The sequence below is a fragment of the Dama dama genome, chromosome 27 (assembly GCF_033118175.1).
Source record: "Dama dama isolate Ldn47 chromosome 27, ASM3311817v1, whole genome shotgun sequence".
Classification (NCBI taxonomy): Eukaryota; Metazoa; Chordata; class Mammalia; order Artiodactyla; family Cervidae; genus Dama; species Dama dama.
The window spans coordinates 33,995,795-34,017,146 of record NC_083707.1 but is presented as its reverse complement, the minus strand read 5'-3'; the positions used below and the strand labels follow the sequence as shown (position 1 = coordinate 34,017,146).

Below are 21,352 nucleotides of genomic sequence, written 5' to 3'. Positions count from 1 at the left end.
TTAAATGGTTCATTCACACACTCTTTCTCTGAGGTAAAGTGTAACCCTTTCAAAGTGTAAAATTCAGTGGCATTGAACAGATTCACAATACTGTCCAACTATCAACAAGTTCCAAAACCGCTTCATCACCCAAAAGAAAACCCTTTACCCATTAACCAATCACTCCTCGTTTGCCTCCTCCCAACCCTGTTCCCTGGCAACCACCAGTTTGATTTGTCTTCACAGATTTACCTATTCCGGATTTTTCCGGTCACGTTACGAAAAGCTGAATCAAAACGTTTTATTACGCAGTCCTATTTTTGCTCCATTTTATATAACACAGTTTACAAAATTTCACACTCCTCGCCCCGCCTCCTACCGACAGCTGTAATAAAAACAAAACCCGACCGTTTCCTTCGATCTCCCTTCTCTAAACCTGCCATTTTCAGTCTCCCATCTCATCCCAGTTTAGAATTCAGCCGGGGAAATAATGAATGAACAGAGAGTCTGGTCTGCTTGTTTATTTACAGTCCACGCACTCTGATTCCGTTTAACTTGATACAGCTGCCCTCTCGCGCAGCCAAAGAGGTGGTTCAGGGTCAGCGTAGAGCCTGGCCAGAGGAAGCCACACCCGGCAGCTGCCCTGCCAGGAAAAAGCGACAGTGACCACCAGCCTCCGGCCAGGGCAGCGACCGGAAGTGCGGTCCTCTGAGGCGGAGAAAGGTGACCTAACGCGGAGCCCCGGTAGGCGGCCAATCGGAAGCGAGCGTACCGGCGTAAAAGGCGGAAGAGAAGCGGTCTAGTTCCGGACGCGGCTGCCGCCGCCGCCATCTGTCACCTGAGCTCCGGCACCAGCACCTTGCCGTCCCGGCCCCGCCGCCTGCCTCCTCGGCGGAGCTGCTTCCCTCTCTGCTCTGTTCTCGTCGCTGACTTTTTCCCCTACATGGATCTGGTCAGAGTGGCATCCCCCGAGCCCGGGCCAGCAGCGGCCTGGGGACCCAGCAAGGTGAGTGGCAGTCGGGGTTGACGCACCTGCCGTAGCCTCCTTGACTGGTCCTCTTGGAGGACCCGCAGAGGATGGCAGGCGCCGAAGCGGCTTCCCAGGCGACTTAGGAAGTTTTGGGCTGAATACCAACCGCCTGGGAAAGGGAGGATGGGCGGCGGGGCTGCGGGTGTCGGGGAGAGAGAGGCAGGGAAGAGGCACAGGATACCAAAGGCCACCCCGGTTCGGAGTCTCCGTCTAGTTGTGCGCCTTGGTTTTTGAACCCCCGTAGCACGACTGAAGCGACTTAGCAGCAGCAGCAGCGTGTATTTGGGTGGGACTTGCTTAGAGATGCTGACGTTTGAGGGAAGGCAAGCACGAACTTGTTTTTCTCCAGCGAAATGAGTCAGCCCAATTACTCACCGAAAGCCGGACAGAAAGGTGGTTGAAGAAGCTGTTACCTTAACTTGTCAAGTGTGGTCATCCTACTTGGGCAGTTTGTTGTTTTTGAAGTAGTAAGTTTAGGAGGTAAGTCCAGGCGCACCCTTCCTCCCCTCCAGGCTAATACTCAAGTGTTTACAAACTGTAAGATGGTTATGTTTGGGTTTTAACGTTTATGCTTTTTCCTGTAATGGCCAATTAAAATGCTCATTTAACGTTTGGTTTTTTATTTCGGGCTGCTGCTTTTCATGATACTTTCATCAGAAGGATGAAAAGATTCTTTTGCCGCTTTATGGAGGGTTTTCTTGAAAGCAGAAATGGGTCAATTGAGATTTTGTGTTCCTCAAATTAAGGTTGTGAAGGAATCTAACTTTTTTAGCTTCCTAATTGTTCATTTTTTTAAATAAAATGGACATTTAACAACATGTTAATTTAAGATGTACAGTATAATGACTTGATACATGTATATATTGCAAAATGCTCACCGCAGTAAGTCTAGCATTCAGGATTACATTTTGTTTCTTGAGATGAGAACTTTTAAGATTTACTCTGTTAGCAAGTTTCACATACACAATACAGCATTATTAACTCTATCATTCTGTATAGTACAGCTCATGCCTTATTTATTTTGTTAACTGGAAGTTTCTATATTTTGACCACCTTTACCCATTTCACCGACTTCTTTACATGTTGACACAGAACATTGTTCCATTTAAAGGGTCATTCATTAATCTTATTAGATCTTCATACCAGGTCTTAACAGAAAGTGGGGGAAATATGAGCTATTAAGTACTGTAAAGGAAATTTTTATAAAAGTTCTCATACAACCATAAGGAGAATCTAGGATATTTAATTGGCAAATGTGGTTACATCTGTCTGTTATATTGTTTATTTTTTTTCTTGTCAAAGCTTTGTTTACAAGATCAAGATCAGTAGATGTAAAAGAACAAGTCATTAGAAAGACACTAATAAATATATACTATACATGTTAAATTTCTCCAGGTAAGCTTGTAAAAATGTCAGATGAGACAAACTTTGCTCAGAATACCTAAGCTCAGAACAAACTTCACTTCCAAAACTAATTCAATAATAAAATATTTGACATCAGTCATATTTTCATTTAAGTGTGCATCATCAGAACTATAAAATTTCATTTTCATCTTGCAATAAGAGGTCATCTTGGGGTGTACTGATGTTCTGTTGAGAAGACAGCATTTTCATGGGGGAAACAATAGAAATACACTGCAAGTATCACACTGCAAGTATCATTTCCTTCTTTAACCTCTTGGAAGATGGAAGTGATTATAGAAACCTGTGTGGAGTAAGTGGAGATTTGAGGAAAACCTTGGAAAATGGAAAGAATGTTAAAGGCTAATGATTCTCAAAACTTTTCCATCAGGACTTCTTTATACTCTTAAAAACCATTGAGAACTCCAAGAACTTTTGTTTATATTGGTTATATCTATTGCTGTTTGTCATATCAGAAATTGAAACTGAGATATTGAAAAACTTTATTAAGTGATATAAATCATGAAGTTTATATAAATAATATTTTTGTGTTTTACAAAAAAAGCTGTTTTCCAAAATGAAAAATTAGTGGAGTAGTATTTTGTGTTTTTGCAAATCTCTTTCATGTAGTAACTTGGTAGAAGACAGCTGGATTTTCATAGCTCGTTTTTCTTCAGTCCATTGCAGTATGTATCAGTCGAAGTATATGCTTACAAATACATAGATTTTAGCAGGCATAACTGCAGATGGGTAATAAGAGCACGGTAGACACACTGAGAACAAACTGAGTTCATCTTTTAAAATGCACGTTAAAAAATGTTACCGAAGTATAGTTGATTGACAGTGTTATGTTTAGTTTCTGTTGTACAGCAAAATGATTCAGTTATACATACACATGAATTCTTTTTTATGTTTTTTTCCATTATGGTTTATCACAGGATATTGACTATAGTCCCCTGTGCTGTGTTTGTCCATCCTATATATAGTAGTTTAAAATTCACATTTATATTCTAAACCCACCACCTTCGAAATTTTTGGAGAACGCAGTACACAGGCACTCATTCTAGTAGCCCCCAGAGTGCTGCCGTCACATCTGATATAGACTCTGGAAAACTCTACACTCTTGAGAGAATGAGAGTGAAACTTTTTTAGAACTATTATGAAAATAATTTTGACCTCTTCAGTTCAGTCGCTCAGTCGTGTCCGACTCTCTGCGACCCCATGAATCGCAGCATGCCAGGCCTTCCTGTCCATCACAAACTCCCGGAGTTTACTCAAACTCATGCCCATCTTAGACACCCCGAAAGGGACTTGGGGTCCTCAGTTACAAAATGCCAAGCTGCTGTTATGAGCAATGAATTTTAGGGACTGTTCCAAGAAGGGAGAATGGACATACTGTAGTCAAAAGTGAGGAAGTGTGTAGCTCTGTTGGAAAGAGCTGTAACAAGTGGGTTAGTGGTACTCCTCAGACCTGTTAAGGTCACCAAAAATAAGGAAAGTCTGAGAAACTCACAGCCAAGAGGAGCCTAAGGTGACATGATGACTAAATGTTATGTGGTATCTTGGATGGTATTCTGGAACAGAACAGAGATATTAGGGGGAAGCTAAGGAAATCTGAATGAAGTATGGGCTTTAATTAATGATTGAGCTCATTAATTGTGACATAAGTACAGTATCTACACAGGGATGCTGGGTATAGGGAATCTGGTGACTCTACAGTCTTTGTGATTTTTTTGTTGTTGTTAACTCTAAAAATACTCTAAAATTGAAAGTTAAAAAAAAAAAAAAAAAAGTAGTGTTGTTGTATAGGCTCAGATCACATTTTGCAGAAATCCTTGTTTTGAGAAGTAAAATTACCCACTTAAATATTTTGCCTAGATTATGTCTTCCAGCTGCATGAGCAGAAAAGGGACTTTGTGAGTTATAGTTCTCTTGACTGACTTCAAGTTGAGGACAGAATTTTTGTTATTATGTACCTCCTTCGTGTTTGCTGTTTTTTTTTTAGTTTCTTGTTTTTAAGTTGATTCTTTCCCCATAGTTGTGTGCAGTAAAATCTTTAAAAAGAAACAAAAAGCGGGATGGGCAGCTTGTGATGCATCTTGAAGAGTAGAAGGAAGGGGGAATGATTTCCCTCCCATCTGCAGCCAGCCAGGTGTGGGAGGATGGTAACTGTGAAAACCCCACGTTGCTGCGTTCAGTGGTTACAGTTTCCCAGGAGAGGAGAACAGGGTAGGTCCGGGGTCCTCAGCGAACAGGAGTCAGGGAGCTAATGATGGGCTTGGTAGATGTCACTTAAAGCAGAATAACTAACTGGAAGTGGTTGGAGTCCCATCAGATCTTGATGCCCTGGTCAGTTTATAATTTGTTGAAAGCAGTGGTGGGAAATGATGTTGGATTGCTTGGGTAGAACAAAGGCCTTTTACTCTTATCTCCTTAAACATTTGACAGAGGGAGCCTGCGACTTCCTGAAGAATTGCAATATGACAAAAGAAGATTCCCCTCCATTCACACAATGGTGCCCATTTGGAGGAGGGGCCCGAGGGCCTTTTCTAAGCCCCCCCTCGGGATGGTGGACCACTTGAGCTTGTTGAGGGCTACCATGCCTGGCAGTTGTCCCTCACAGCCCAAAACGTTTTAAGGAGGGATTTTGGGCTACTGGTTTGAAGATGTGATTTCAAAGTATGGAAGTTGGCAGACTTTCAGAAATCTTTACATATTTACCCCACCCAAGGAAGTCACCTCAATGTGAGGTGGCCCAGCTGAGCTGGCCAGCAGGGGTAGAGAGAAGTCCGGCTCTAGAGCCTCAGGCTCCCAGGAGCACGGTCAGCAGGACTGAGCAGGCCTGGTGTCTTGTTGGTGCTCTCGGTCTCTGCATGTTTCCCTTTCCCATTCAGTCTGTCTTGGAAGTCGGTAAATTTCTGCCTCCAAAGTAATACAGTGACAGCCTTTCATCATTTACCTCTCTTTGGGAGATTGTCCACAGATGTTCTAACATCTTAGGAGAATTGGTTGACTGCTAGCTGGAGACTAGAAGCCTGAGAAGTGGGTGGGCAGAGGGGCTTGACAGCACGGTGGAGAGGAGGACTTTAACCTAGGAGCGGTGTAGAAAGAAATCAGACCTCTCCAGCCTAGGGACACCGTGGCAGTTCCGTGACATATCCCCAGGTTTCCTTTTGACGCCTGTTTAGTAAAGAAGTAAATGCCTCTTTAGGTCTGGAGCCCTGTGCCGGGCTCTGGCTAAAACACTTAGCATCACATGCTATTCTAAATTAGACTTTCAGGAGTGGTAGTGGTTAAGAAATGAGTTTGGACTTTATCTTGAAGGCAGTGGGAAACATTAAAGCAATAAAAGAACTTTAGTAAGGAAACTGAGCCAGTCAAATCTACATTTTAGAAAACCCATTGTGTTGTGGTGTGGCGAGTGGAAGCAAACAGAAGGCAGAGTTAGGAGGCTCTTAAGGTGAGTAACCCAGCGATGACTCCTCGGAAAGGGGATAGAGGGCAAACTCAGGAGATACTTAGACCTCTTATTCGTATTAATGGTCTTAATCACTGGACTGTCAGGTGGAGTCATTTGCTGCTGCTCAGTGAAGCTTCTCCCCTCAAAAATTAGGAATTGTGAAATAAACCTGTGGTTTATACACATTGCAGGAGGGCTGAGATGGTGATGCCATTGAGGAGGGCTGACCCGCCAGTTGTTCTTGAAGAGTCTCACAGAATACTACTTTGCTCTAGTAATATTGTTTCAAGAATCCATCTCTCAACTTCTAAAGTTCAGAAGTATAGGGTTCATTGTTTGTAACTGCTGGGTTTTTTTTTGTTGTTGATGTTCTAGCGTATCCCAGGATATCTCGACAGGGGCTGCCGTACACTTTTTACTTGTTGAAGACTTACTGCTTAAATTAGAAGAAAGTATAATTTCTAAGTGGGCTTTGAATTGTGGTAGTTGGTATAGCCTGTTCCTGTAAGAGAATCTACCCAGGAAGCCAAATTATAAGTGGAAGGTGAGCAAAGTGTAAGTTGCTTGGTGAGCATGATATCAGAACAAGGGGCATCATATGAACTCAGCGGCTAGTCAGGTGATGCTGGCGTAGCCTGTGCTCCCCTCCGCTATAAGGATATTCCCACCAAGCAGGCTGGAAGGTGCTCTTGGCTGTCATAGTCTAGGTGTATCTTTGATTAGATTTGAGCTAGGAGCTATTTCTACCTTCAAGATGATTTCTGCAAAAAACTAAACATTCCTTTTGAGTTTATTTAACTCATCTAATTCTCAAAAGATAACCTTATTTCCAAGTTTGGAAGTCACTCTAATTTCATTATTTTGAATTGCCTTTTTTTTTTTTTAAATAGTGTCCATGGGCCACCCCTCAAAATACAATATCTTGTTCTTTGTCTGATGTAATGAGTGAGCAGTTGGCTAAAGAATTGCAGTTAGAAGAAGAAGCTGCCGCTTTTCCTGAAGTTGCGTAAGTAAAAGTCACAAAGAATCTATTTGATCTAGCAACTGACCATAGCCAAGTCTCAGGATTTGATTAGTGATTGTCATAACAAATGAGTCAGAGATTTAGAAAAGCAGTGCAATAGAAGGAGCGCCATTTTGGGAGTTCGCTGATACGTGGGTTTTGGTTCCAATTTTGTGACTAGTTTTCAGTATTATCTTGGACAAACCGCTCAGTTTCTCTGGGTTTTAGTTACTGCAGCAATTGAACTCTGTTATCAAATAGATTAACAAATAATAATCAAATAGATTGATTAACAGTTTTCATTAAGATGTTTGTAGTTTATCTTTCCATATATACGTCATCTCCCCTCTGATCAGAACACAAAACAAATGAATTTGGGGTCTTCTTGTTCTTACGATAGGCCCTTTAGCTTTCTGTTTGCTAAAGCTCCCTTAATCCTGTTTGGTGCTCTCACAGGTGCCTGCTGTTGGTCTGAGGGCAGCTGGGCAAGAGAGGGTGAAGGGTTTGGTAAAGTTCTTCCATTGTTTCTTCAATACAGTGTTAACACTGAAAAGGCACATCTCACCCATAATTGGTAGCATCTATTTACACCAGCACATTATATTAGTCTGTATTGCCTTATTTTGAATAGTGTTGCTGAAGGACCATTTATTACTGGAGAAAACATTGATACTTCCAGCGACCTAATGCTTGCTCAGATGCTACAGATGGAGTTTGACAGAGAATATGATGCCCAGCTTAGGCGTGAAGAAAAAAAATTCAATGGAGATAGCAAAGGTACTATGACCTTATTGTGACAATCCCAGTGGGTGGTAGGAAATGCTTGTAATGGGCCCTAAATAAATCTTCAACTGTTTTTGCCTTTTAAGTTTCCATTTCGTTTGAAAATTATCGAAAAGTGCATCCTTATGAAGACAGTGATAGCTCTGAAGATGAGGTTGACTGGCAGGACACTCGTGATGACCCCTACAGACCAGGTATCAGGGCTTTGACCTTCTGGGGGCATAGAATGGGGAGACAGGAGGACTAAGTATTCTATATTCATCTTTGGCTCTCATTTGGTAATTTACTATTAGATTCAGATATCTTTTTCAGACAGTAATGAATGCAGCAATTTAGTCTCTGCTATTTTTACATACTTGACTTGTCTTAATCACCTTTAGCAAAACCAGTTCCTACTCCCAAAAAGGGTTTTATTGGAAAAGGAAAAGACATCACCACCAAACACGATGAAGTAGTATGTGGGAGGAAGAACACAGCCAGAATGGAAAATGTAAGTTACAGAAAGGATTCCTCTGAATCATAAATATCCTAAAGTTTTATTAGGATAAGTTAAAAACATAGGATTCTAAATACACTATAAGTTTCTAAAAATATTCTTCATCCTTTCTAGAGATACTTTAGAAGACAGTACAGCAACACCATGGAAACTCAGCCACTGATGAGAATATATTGTACCTCAGAATAAAATTTTCCAACAATGTTAAGAAAGCTAGTTTGGTTTACATTGATTCTAAAAATAAGAAACTGTTCTTATGAAAGTAACATTTTTCAGTATCTTAGTTTTCCATGAAATACCCTAGGATATTGTGATTGGAGGATAACAGTGGGAGGTGGAAATACTTCCTACTATATACCCTATTATAATTTTTGAATTTTTTATCTTGTGCCTACCCCTGCAAAATCAGAAACAAAATGTGATTTTTGAAAACTAGAAAAAAATGGCATTTTTTTCCTCCTCCATAAATATCGTGGTAAATATAAGACATTTAGACTTCAGAACAAAAATACTTGTTAAGTAAACATATTATTAAATTCTAGAAATAATCTAGATCTGACTCTAGAACAACTCTGTCCAATAGAATTTTTTTTGATAATACTACATGCTGTGTGTACCAGTGCTATCTAATATGGTAGCCATATTTGACAACTGAGTACTTGAAATTTGGTACAACTGAGGAACTGAATTTTTAATTTTATTTTAATAATTTAAATATCCACATGTGGCTTCAGTAGTGTGGGCATAGCTTGCTATTTTACCCCACTCTTCAAAAATAATTGACTGTGAAATTGGGGTTTTTTTTTTTTGGTAAGACTTGGTGTGATTTCAAAATATAATGTATCCTTTGATATAAAAGCAAAGTTCAGAGCATATGCTAAAATACCTTAGTTTTTAGATGTGTTTGGATGTTTTCTATGCATAAAATAAATCCTCCCTTCCTTTGGGATGAAATTTCTTTAAAAAGCCTTGTTTCCCTTTCTGTTGCACTCACTGGTGAGTTATTTTGGTTTTTCCTCTGTAATGTCTGTGGATTCTGCTTTCGTAGCGTAATCATCTATTGAGTAGATAACCTAATCCAAGTAAAACTGTTTTTTCCTGTCCCATGTTAAAGTATTCAGATGCTGATTTTTCTTTTTCATTTTCACAGTTTGCACCTGGGTTTCAGGTAGGAGATGGAATTGGAATGGACTTAAAACTATCAAACCATGTTTTCAATGCTTTAAAACAACATGCCTACTCAGAAGAACGTCGAAGTGCCCGTCTCCATGAGAAAAAGGAGCATTCTACTGCAGTAAGTATTCTTACGTTTAATGGAAAGATTGATATTGGAAAACTTCACATTTGGAGGAAAAAACAAAACAAAAGTTCATGTTTGATATTTTTTCATGAGACTGACTTTTCAAATCAAAGATGTGAATAAAACCCAAGTAGCTTTGCCATTTGACTTTCAAATTTCATGTAATGGTTATTAATCAGTTACTCAAGACTAGCCTTTCAGTGGTCATAATTAATTTAGACTATATTGCTTCCATTACGTATGAGAAATTGTTTTCTGTCATGACGTATTTATAATAATGTAATAGTTTGTAATGTTTTACATTAATCAAGTTAGTGTCTAGTATCTTGAGAATAATTTTTAAACTTTTAGAAAAACAAACTAATGGTAGGTACATCAGGAGAGCTATTTAAAGTTTGGAGATAAAACTTTGACTAAGCTAGTCTGATTTTTAGTAGTTCTTTTAGATATTCACTTTCAGAGACAGTAGAGTTATAGGAATGGGTGGTATCTTAACAGTCCTCTTTTAAGAGCCTGTTATATATACGTCTAAGTAAATGAACAATAAAAGTTTTAAAAAGTGTATATTTTGAATGTTAGATATTAGAAATGGCTCAGAAAATGTTTTGTGATTACCAGTCATTTTCACTTACAGCACTTTATCTTTTGCAGGAAAAAGCAGTTGATCCTAAGACACGTTTACTTATGTATAAAATGGTCAACTCTGGAATGTTGGAGACAATCACTGGCTGTATTAGTACAGGAAAGGAATCTGTTGTCTTTCATGCGTATGGAGGGAGGTAAATGAGCAGAAAACAATACCGTGATATAAACCAAAGCTTAGTCCCTTGTTCTGAATATACATAAATCAAAGTTTAAAGTGTTATTTTAGGAAGTCTCAGCAATGTAGGGACATAAAAAGAAAAACACAATCAAGGGTCTAGTGGTTAGGTTCCACAAGAGTTCACTAGTGGTCTAGTGGTTAGGATTCAATACTTTCACTGGCCTAGGTTCAGTCCCTGATCTGGGGGACTGAGTTCCTGCAAGCCTCGCCGTGTGGCCAAAAACAAAACAAAAATAGTCATCCCAATTCTACCATCAAGAGAGAACCAGTAATAATTTTGTGTAGACTCCTCCAGTCTTTTTTCTATGAACGTACTATTTTTCATATATTGTTAATTGTTCTATATCATACAGGCAGCTGTAGTGGCATAGCAAAATTTGAACCTGAGTTTGATTCAAAACTTTTATTTTCTCTATGGGACTCTGATACCAAGTTGGGAGGGTTATACTTAGATCACTTATTGATTCCTCCCCGTTTTAATGATGCTTGCATTATTTAAAGAAATGTCTTTAAAGCTTTTTTGTCGTTTAAGATCTTACCCACTTTACTTTTGTTATGAGAGCTTAGTCGAGTAAAGGATGGCATGAAGAAGAGAAAACATTTTAAACGTGGAGCCTGTTGAGAGAATGTGCAAACCAGGAATATGATGTCATCTGGTTACTTAGCTTTGAAGTCTTACTAGTTCAGCAAGGCTTACTAGCTCAGCTAATCCTTTATGTTAGCAGTGTTTATAAACAAAAATGTTAAAATAGATTACAGATTATTCTGGTTATTTTTAGCTTTAGAAGGTATTTATTATATACTTAAAGGGATTCAGACAATTACTGCTCAAGTACTTGTCTTTGGTTTTCTTACTTAACTTTTTTCCCTTTCTGGATGAGACATACACATATAATCATGTATTGAATTACACTAAGTTCCAAAATGAAAGGGATAAAAATGAATGTTAGGTTAAAATGACTCAACATTTTTTTCTTTTTTTTTTTTTAAAATGACTCAACATTTTTTAAGCAATGTGATCTGGAGAAGTCTACTAAACTTATTTGAAAACTGACCCTCCCTTCATAGGATTTTAGTGGGGGAAATTGAGATCATATTTGATTATACCTGGTAAAAATTAATCTTAATAAACCTTTTTTTTTTTTTAACTCTAAGCTCTGTTGCTCTCTTTCCAAATTTCAACTGAGGGTTCCCTGAGATCAGGCAAACATAACTTAATGGTACAAATTATTTTAAAATGAAAAGTTCCTCATAGTAGAAATTGAACTGTACAAAAAGGATTAAAATTAAAGTAGCCTTCATCTTAGCAGCTGTGGCCCCATAGGTTTTTCCTCTAGAGGTTACCACTATTAATAGTTTTTAGTCTAGTCTTCTAGAAGTTTTCAGGCATGTATTTCTTATTTTTGTTTATATGCTGCATTCAGCATCTTTTTTTTCAATTAATATATCTCAGGTCCTTCTATTTTATTGGTTTATATCATACCATTTTTATAGTAGAACATTCCACTCTACGAATATACAGGACTATCTTTGTACATAACCTTTGGTGTGCTTTTGCAAATAAATCCTTAAGCCTAATTCCTAACACTTGGAATTGCTGGGGCAAAGACTACATGCATTTTTCCCCTTGCTGTTAAACAGTGGAAGGCCTTACTGAAGGGAGAATACCAGATTTTGCTCACTGTTTGGACCGCTGAGCTGGCTATTATAGCAACCAATGTTTCTTGATTTCTGTTATTCATTAAAATTTTTTTAAAACTTTTTCTTCTTATGTGTCACACCAAAGGCCAGAAATCTTAAATTTGTTTATTTTTTAATAGTGGGGCAAATACACTTTTCCCTATGAGCTAGTTAGATCTGCAGGTTGCATAATTCTGAATGTCAGTAGGTGTTGCCAAATTGCCCAGTGAGATAGTTAACCAGTTTATGCCACCACCAGTAAGCAGTATGAACCTGTTTCCCTCATTCTCATCAGTGCCTAGTCTTATCAAACTTAATATTTTTTTCTCAGTGTAAAAGATGGAAAGTACCTTTTTAGTGTTTTGGTGTACATTTATTCAGTTATGATTAGGTTGTATTTTTTTTTTTCACATGTATTAGCCACTTGGGTTTCTTTTCTTATCATTTGCCTTGTTTATTCTTTGTCCGTTTTCTGTTCATCTTAATGATCCTTTGACAGAACAAGTGAGCTCCCTTTCCTTATGGTGGAATTGGTATTATATTGGTATAATATTGGTATACCAATAGTAATTGGTATTACTTTGGCATTTGTAAGTTAGTAAAGCTAGAGAGCATTTGGTTTTCAACAGCTGAGAATAAATATATTTTAAAGTATAAGTTAGTTTCTTCTGCTACATAACAAATTACCACAGATATAGCAACTTAAAACACCACCTATGTATTATCTTATGGTTCCTGTTGATCGGAAGTTCGGGCAGGCACGGCTTAGCTGGGGGTCTCTGCTCAGGGTCTCCCAGGGCTGCAGTCTTGCATGTCAGCTGGGCTGTGTTCCTTTCTGGAGCGTGAGGTCCTCTTCCTTAGGCGCAGTTCAGTTCCTTGTGACTGTAGGACAGAGGTCTTCTCCACCTTCTGGTTGCCTGCCAGCCAGGGACTGCTCTCAGCTCCTAGAGGCCCCTGTAAGTCCTAGTCATGAAGCCCTTTTGTAGAGCAGATTGCATCTTCAGAATAATCAGGAAACTCTGCCTTGGGTCTACTAAGACTGAGTCTTAGAGGATGGAAGATAATCCTGGCAATGACTGTACTATCACTTTTGCTATAGTGTGATCTACTCAAGGGAGGGGCTTATACAGGCGTGTATACCAGGGACTGGGATCTTGGGGACCCTTTTAGGTCCTGCCTGCCACTGAGCTCTTCTGGGTTCTGTCATGCTCAGATTGACCAAGTAATCAACAGTTATTTGAATAGTAACATGTGCTAGATTTTTTCAGGAAATAAGTGTGTATAACATATTTTCTTCTCTCAAAGAGCTTATGGTATATTCAAGAGGAGGACATTACAGTAAGAACTGGTAAAAGTTATACAGAATGTAACACACATACGTTGGTTTTTTTTAATACATATGTATGTATCTTTTTTAAAAGATTAGAAAAGTACTATTCATGATCGTGATTGTCTCTCAAGAGTTGAAGTGGGGAATGAAACTAACTACCATAGGTGGTAATCAAAGGAAATTTCACCTTTATTTGTAAAGTTTAATTCTTTAAAAAAAAAAGTGGAGGCGGGAGTGCTGAAAATGGGAGGATTGAAATTTAGACAATGAGATTAGACAGTGAGAAAATTAGAAGTTACATATTTAGAGGTAATAAGATATAAAATTGTGTAAGCCAACCAGAAATTGGTAAGGAGGACCGTAAGAGCTTGGCAGAGGGTTGTGTAATTTACTGAGAAACATGGAAGTTTTTTTTAGTAGGAGAATGACAAGATGAATTATGTAAATTAGATTCTATCCTAGAGACCTTCCAAGTGAGGAATCTCCTCAGTGGTATTTTTGATAGGGCCTCATCTACCTATGGTTAAATTATTTCAGTGACAGAGAACTTATCTCAAAATCCAGAGATGTCTATAACATCTTTAAATTATCATTTCTTGCTTGGAGAGAATCTCTATTCTCTCTGAAAACTGGTTCGTTCATTCACCAAGTATTTATGCAGCTACCATGTTCCAGGCATCTTCTGTGTACTGGGGCTATAGCAATGACTGGTAAAAGGGAAGTCCATGCTTTCATAGACTCCACTTCCTTCCCACCCCTCCCTCTAAACCCCTCCCAAGATTATCAAATAAGTGCCATGCAAATAGATAAAACAGGGTGATGTCATAGTGACTGGGTGACTGCTTTATCAGTAGGACTAGGAAACCTCTGATGAAGTGACATTTAAGCCTGGATTAGAATGACACACCTGGATTCAGTATCACATATCAGAAGGAAGACTATTCCAGACTAAAGAACAGCTAGTGCTAATGCCTTCAGACAGGTGTAAGCTTGGTATCTGTGGGAGATTAAGAAAGACAGTGTCCCTGGAGTGTAGTGTGTGAGGAGGAGCCAGAAGGCTGGAGAAGCAAAGGGTGGATCAGGCAACGCTCTGTAAGCCAGAGTAAGGAGTCTGTTTTTTCAGTGCAGTGGGAACCAAAGCTCAGATTCGAATCTCATTTTCAAAAGATTACTCAGATTGCTGTGTGGGAAATGAATTCTAGTCAGGCAAGAGAAGAAACAGATCAGTTAGAAAGTTGTGGCGATAGTTGAGAGATGACTTTAGTCAGACTAATAGGTGATGAAGATGAAGAATATGAGACTGCTGGTGTGTGTTTGGAAAGTGAGAGTGGACAGTCTGTGCTGTGGGGTTGGCTGTGGGAAGGGAGAGGGACTCCAGGCAGACTGCAGCCTATTTTAAAGTATATGAAAAAAAAAAAAAAGGAAAAAAAAATTCATTAAGGAAATTTGAATAAACTTTGGGCAAGTGTATAGGTCTTCACTGTTCAAGTTTAATTCCATAGTCGTTAAATGAGGATTATATTATGGGTTGTTGAAAACCGTTGACAATTTATTTGAAAGTGTGTCTTATTAAAAAAGCTAAAAGCTAGGGTTTTCTTAAGACCTAAAACGTGGAGGCTTAAAAAAAAGCAAAACACCCCTAGGCTTCCATTCTCAGAGAAGATAGATTTACTTTCATGTCATAAAATCTTTTATTTTGAAATTGTTTTTTACCTGGCAGCTTACACTGACTTAATGTTTGTTTCTTCCACTTAGCATGGAGGATGGAAAGGAAGATAGTAAAGTTATACCTACAGAATGTGCCATCAAGGTATTTAAAACAACCCTTAATGAGTTTAAGAATCGTGACAAATATATTAAAGATGATTTCAGGTTTAAAGATCGCTTCAGTAAACTAAATCCGCGTAAGATCATCCGCATGTGGGCAGAAAAAGAAATGCACAATCTTACAAGGTAAAGAAAATCATTGTGCTGGAAGTCATCTTGGGTGATCACCTCTTTGTATTAAGTCTACCAGCCTGGCAAAAACACCCATGCTTTCTTTTAAATTCATTTGTAGAAAGCATGAAAGGCCTTGAAATTCTCGTATTTAAGGAGGGCTTCTATAAGAAAGTATTTCCATGCATATAACCTGAATTCATACTCATATGGTGAAAAATCCATTTTGTTTTTTCTTTTCCTCAGTAAAGTTTGAGGGAAATTAAGTCATTTTCTACTAAAGATATTTTGTCATATATCTAAATGCTATCTTTTCCAGCTTCCAGTTAGGCATATTATAAATAATAATTTCCTTTTTTGTTCAGGAATGGTTTATCCCATCTAATATTTGTTAATTTGGTGAGGGCAGGGTTTTACCAGTCAGATTGCATTTTGCTTTAATCTTTAGACTTGTTGCCCAATTCTCTAAACAGAATTTATGAAGGAAATTTTTTGTCAACCAAGAAATTGAGTAATAATCTTTCTTATTCACAAACCTTCCTGTATTTGAACTATTAAAAGCTTTTAATTTTAGTTTGCTTTTCCTAAAGTTATTTGCTTTCAAACATAATTATCCATATTTATTAGTTGCCAGTCTTCTATTTAGTAGGACTTCTAATTAGGATAATTTCCCAAGGGGCTTTTCTGCCCTACAAGCTCTTTCCTGTATTAACTAAGACCTCATCACTGCCTTAACGTTTTTCCGCAGTTCCCGTGGTCTTTAGTGTAAAGTTCAAAGCTGTTTTGTGACACGGAGCCAGCCGTTCTGTGTGGGCTCGGCCCACTTGTCCTTGCTCCCACTCACGATCCAACTGTGTTGATTTACACCCCCACACACACACAACCACACACACACACCCCCACGTGGATGGTGCACCTTGATGCCTCTGCATCTCACAGCAGCTTCCACGCCACACCTCCCCATAGTTTGAACCTGGCTGGTTTCTGTCTGCCCACTTCTTCCTGGATGCCGCCTACCCACATCTCTGCCAGTGCCCGTACCACATTGCGCTGTCATCATCTCCTCACTCATCTGTTGTTTACACCAGGCCACAGGCTCTGTGAGGGCAGAGGCTGTGTCATACTGCCTTTGCATTCCAGCATTCCCCAGAGTGGGGCACAGTGCCAGCTCATTGCAGGACCTCGTTAGATATTTGTTGAATAAATGAAATATTCTCTCCTACTGATCTTTACCTTCTTGATCCTTTCTTTCTGTATAGGATGCAGAGAGCTGGAATTCCTTGTCCAACAGTTGTACTACTCAAGAAACACATTTTAGTTATGTCTTTTATTGGCCATGATCAAGTTCCAGCCCCTAAATTGAAAGAAGTAAAGCTCAGCAGTGAAGAAATGAAAGACGCCTACTATCAAACTCTTCATGTAAGTTGTGCTGTACAGAGCATTCAGATACCAATTTTTAAAAATACTTCTTCTAAACTAAAAAAAATTCCTCACAGTACTATTTTAAGATGTTATAACGGGGACAAACTGAAGTTTGTGAAGGAATGTTAATATTGAAGAGTGGCCTTTCTATCAATATGCGTGTGTCTTGAGTTTTACAAAAATCATGGACCAGTGGAGCAAGTGAAGGGTCAATGTTAGTGGCATGGAAGCCAGAAGCTATTATTCATAAAACTTCATTAAATAAAATTTGATGTTACTATATTTAGCAGATACAGTGCCTTGTTAGTTTGTATGCCTTCTTAAAACAGTGAAGGAAATACCGTTAGTGTTGGGAACTTAGAAGGAAGCAGATTCGCTCTCAGTGTAAGAAAGTGATGATCAGAAGATGGTGAGGTGTGGTTTATCTGTCTGTGCAGGCATTAGAGTTGGAAGGCATATGTCAGGAGTCTTGAGGAAGCTATTTATGTTTTGGGACAGCAACCAAATTCAGTCTGGGATCCTTCTAGCTCAAGAAACTGCTCCTGATATTGTTATTCCTCTGTTTTGTATTATCTTTCTTTTTTTTAATTGAATCGGAGAAACATGTTTTTAGCACAGTGTCTGTGTGGAGCTCTCATGTCATGGAGCAGTTGATGTGAATATGAACATGTTACACAAATTAATTTTTTAAGATATAGCTAGAGAGTCCAGTTTTCTCTGCCTTTAATAGGAAAACATTCAATGAAAATCAAGCCTACCTTTCTGGTTTCTTTTGGCTGTGGGGTGGCTAGGTAAGAGATGAAATAATGATAAACTTCATATTTGATTCTATTAAAGCTGGGAAGCAAATATTAGTGCTGATTTCTCTAAGGCTAGGGATCACCACCAGTCATACAATATGTATAAAATTATATAATATATAATACCACTTAATCTAGAAGACTGTTTCTTTTCCACATGTCTGGCAAGAAGTACTTTTTATTTTGGAGTTGTGTGCACCCCTTAGAACTCTCAGTGAGACGTTTGCCCTTTTATGAAGGGTAAGCCTAGGTCCCCTGGTTAGGTGACCACAGCTGTCTCACAAGCATGGGAATCCAGGTCTGCCCTTTGGTCTCTGGATCTCATTATTGTCACGTGGGCAGGGAAGTAGAGTGTCACATACTTATCTCTTCCACTGTTTCATTGTTATCCTATCGTCCCTTGAGGTAAAAAAGAAAGGCACAACCTTGACTAGCACAGATAAGTTCTTTACCCTGGAAAATATTGGTTGATATAGATGTTTTAGTTTTGTGGGTAACTTAGAATCATTCCTCACGTCCTAAGTGTCTGTCCTGCCTCCTCACAGCTGATGCAGCAGTTATATAACGAATGTACGCTCGTACACGCCGACCTCAGTGAGTACAACATGCTCTGGCATGCTGGAAAGGTGAGGAACATTTTGTTCATGTTCAGACTTAGTGACTTGGTGTAAATGACTGACTGTAAAGAAATCACTGTGCTCTGTACTTAAATAGGTCTGGTTGATCGATGTCAGTCAGTCTGTAGAACCAACCCACCCTCATGGCCTGGAGTTCTTGTTTCGTGACTGTAGGAATGTCTCACAGGTGGGCATGTAAATTATCTTTTTTATGGGTGGGCTGTAATAGATTGATACATTTTTCTGACTCCTAAGACCAATAAGAACACACTGTTCTTAGAAGTTAAAGGAAGGGTTTAGTTCCTCTTTGCTTTCACGATAAAGAGACAAAGATTGATTTGTCATATTTCATTTTTTGCAAGAATTTGATTGCATGCCTCACATTTGGGCCAATGAATTAAATTTCCGAGAGAGTAAGCTTTATTTTGGTTCTAAATATTTAAGCCATCAAGTAGACATGTAATCCATGCACGGTGCTTTAAGGGAAGCTGAACTGTAGCCACCCTGCATGCTTCCTGCCCTTGTTGCTACACTAAGAAAAGAGTCTTCCTAGTGGTGTAGTCTAGACTGTTTCTCTGAGGCAGAGTGAGTAGACAAGGAAAGGTAAAACTCAGTCATCACAGAGTTGAGACACATCTGTTTACTATTTTCTAAAGGAAATGAATTGTCAGCAACAGATTCAGATAGGAATGGTCTTTCTAAATATGATAGAACAACTTCATTTTGGAAATAATGTCTGAGTTTACTGGAAAATTTTAATTCATGAAATTTAGTGATTATTTTGTGTCTACTTAAAGCAATGCCAAGCAATTTTATATATACCACTCATAAGTATAGAAGGTACAATATGACCGACTTACTACTAAATCCAGAAGACAGCCCGAATGTGTGAGAGGACGGTAAGCAAGTAGAACCTGAGTGCAGTTATATTTGAGTTGGAAACATCTGTAGCTGAAAAATTATGGAGGGAATTCACCAGTGTCTTACAAGTACACCATTTCCTGTTTCTGAGAGAACCTTGCTAATACCTCTGCTGACTTTCTCATATTTCTTTACTAGTTTTTTCAGAAAGGAGGAGTAAAGGAAGCCCTTGGTGAGCGAGAACTCTTCAATGCTGTTTCAGGCTTAAACATCTCGGCAGATAATGAAGCTGATTTCTTAGCTGAGGTAAGTGTGGTAAGGCTGTTTTTCACCTCGCTGATAGTGGGGAGCTTGATGGAGTAGGTAATGAAACCCAGAGCTGAGTTTATCCTCTCATCCCCTCAGAAACAAAATTAATTAGAGATTTTTCTTATCTTGAGATGTTTTTGATCCTTACAGTGGATCTACAGAACCATAAAAAAACCTTCCTGCAGGGAAGGTCTCTCAAAACTGAACAAAAACCGACATGTGAAATAGCAACTAATTATTCCCAGCAACCTACCAAAGCAGAGAATGATTGTAGAATCCGTTCCAGAAAGCCCCATTGTGACTTGAGTTTGGCCAAGCCATGCTGGAGTCTAAGGCCAGAAGAGAAGTGACGGGAAGTTGGTACATCTAGCCTTTAGTTCAGGACAGTTTCTTGATGTTGCTGTTGCTGAATCAACTTTGGGATTTCCTTTTTCTTGTTCCTGAAAGCTGTATAGATTGTATCATAAGACCTATCTGATGCCAGTGGCTAGCTTGATAAAGACACTAAGCATCAATCCTGATAACATAATCAAGTAAAAACATAATGTATGTATCACACTGTGATCTGTGTCACACATTGTAATTCTGATTCAAGTCCAGTGTCATTAGGAATGTCATTTCAGGAGAATAAAAACACCAGTTCAATCTCAAGCACGATTTCTGTGAAGTAGCATTTTAACCAATGGATTCAATGTATGTCTTTTATAGATAGAAGCTTTGGAGAAAATGAATGAAGATCATGTTCAGAAGAATGGAAGGAAAGCTGCTTCATTTTTGAAAGATGATGGAGGTCCACCAGTCTCATATGATGAATAGCACTAATGCCCACTGCTTTCGTGTTGACACAGTGGTGATTATCAGCTGCCAATGGCAAATGAAGTTATGGGTGACTTGAAATATCAAAACATGAGGCTTGTACAATGGTGCTTCTGTGGTTTTTTTCCCTTGTAACCCATATACCAGATACGTGGAATTTTTAGCTCAGCATTGAGAGAATAAAATGTCACTACCTCTCATGATATGAATAGGGTAATATAATTCTTAACAACTACAGGTTATGTAGCCGAAATCAACCTGATTTTACAGGATTTGTGGCATAAAATGTTTTGATGAGAATTTTTAACATTTCCAAATATGGAAGGAAGGGACAGATGTGTTTACAAAGGAGACATTTATTACAACACACTTGGCTTTTCTCACCTCCCTCTTTTGTGTTGCATCTTTCCTCAAATATTTGATCGGCCTAAAATTAGCCCTTCTTAATTCTTTTTCCAGATTGTGACCATGATTCTAAAGGAAAATTTCTTCTCTTTAGTAGGTGACGTAAATGGAAATTTGGTTTCAGAATGGCTGACAGAAGTAAAGTGCTTTTTATTGGTACATCATTAATTCTTTTCCACACTGATATGTAAGGGAAACGCATCATCAGTTTCTGAAAGAGATAAATAAGTACTTCTCAACTATCCACAGTTTTTAAATTTAACTTCCAGCTTTTCTACATTTAGGTGAAATGGTTAGGATATAACTCATGGTGCAGCCGCTCTGCATTTATAATAAAAATGTAAATTATCTGGAAGGACAGAATAGAATCTTCAACCATGTTTAACATTTTTAATGAAGTCATTGAAACAAAATTCAGTTTACACATCACTCAAGCTGTATACTTACTGTTTTTGAAAGAAATACAGCAGGCTACCTAGAAAGATTATATCATCAAAGGATGAAAAGTACATAGAAAACATGTTGGGTACCAAATCACCAACTAATTTAAACTGCCTGATCTCGCTTTTAATAATTTTTAGTACTGTTGGGGCGCCACTTCCTAATGCAGACGAAATACATTGACTCTTTTAAGACTGAAGCTCATTCAGAACAACAGAATCGTTCCTCCTATTACTAGAATCAGATTGAGATCACTGAAGACCTAAACTCTCTGTCTGATAGTAGAAAGTAAAAATCTGAACATTAGTTACACTTGAAAGCTTCTCCATTAAGATTATTTTAAAATGCCAAATACGTTCTCTCTAGAAAAATATTTATTTTTGTTTCTGTTGTATAACTTTTATTTTTTCCCCTGTTGTATAACTTTTAATTGTGTTTCAGAGAAGTGTGATTTGGGG

The 21,352-nt window shown here is 38.5% G+C and overlaps 1 protein-coding gene across 3 annotated transcripts; it reads left to right on the top strand.

The window, feature by feature from the left end:
- The first annotated feature begins 779 nt into the window (after nucleotides 1–779).
- On the top strand, nucleotides 780–20,935 carry RIOK3 (RIO kinase 3). 3 transcript variants are annotated; one of them, XM_061131064.1, is made up of 14 exons: nucleotides 804–985; nucleotides 1,359–1,489; nucleotides 6,761–6,876; nucleotides 7,505–7,650; nucleotides 7,743–7,850; nucleotides 8,037–8,146; nucleotides 9,303–9,446; nucleotides 10,104–10,231; nucleotides 15,041–15,238; nucleotides 16,483–16,642; nucleotides 17,991–18,071; nucleotides 18,160–18,249; nucleotides 19,122–19,229; nucleotides 19,941–20,935. In XM_061131064.1, exons 3-14 carry the CDS (start codon nucleotides 6,812–6,814, stop codon nucleotides 20,046–20,048), a joined length of 1,446 nt encoding a protein of 481 aa, XP_060987047.1. In that variant the 5' UTR covers nucleotides 804–985; nucleotides 1,359–1,489; nucleotides 6,761–6,811; the 3' UTR covers nucleotides 20,049–20,935. The 3 variants fall into 3 exon arrangements, with proteins under 3 accessions (XP_060987046.1, XP_060987047.1, XP_060987048.1); XM_061131063.1 differs by lacking the exon at nucleotides 1,359–1,489 and having other exon boundaries at nucleotides 780–985; XM_061131065.1 differs by lacking the exons at nucleotides 804–985; nucleotides 1,359–1,489 and adding an exon at nucleotides 6,160–6,414.
- The last annotated feature ends 417 nt before the right edge of the window (nucleotides 20,936–21,352 follow it).

Coding starts and splice junctions, on each gene's coding strand:
- RIOK3 (XM_061131063.1), top strand. CDS start 923: ATGGATCTGGTCAGAGTGGCATCCCCCGAGCCCGGGCCAGCAGCGGCC. Junction 7,851..8,036: donor TGATGACCCCTACAGACCAG/GTATCAGGGCTT, acceptor AATCACCTTTAG/CAAAACCAGTTCCTACTCCC. Junction 15,239..16,482: donor GAAATGCACAATCTTACAAG/GTAAAGAAAATC, acceptor CTTTCTGTATAG/GATGCAGAGAGCTGGAATTC.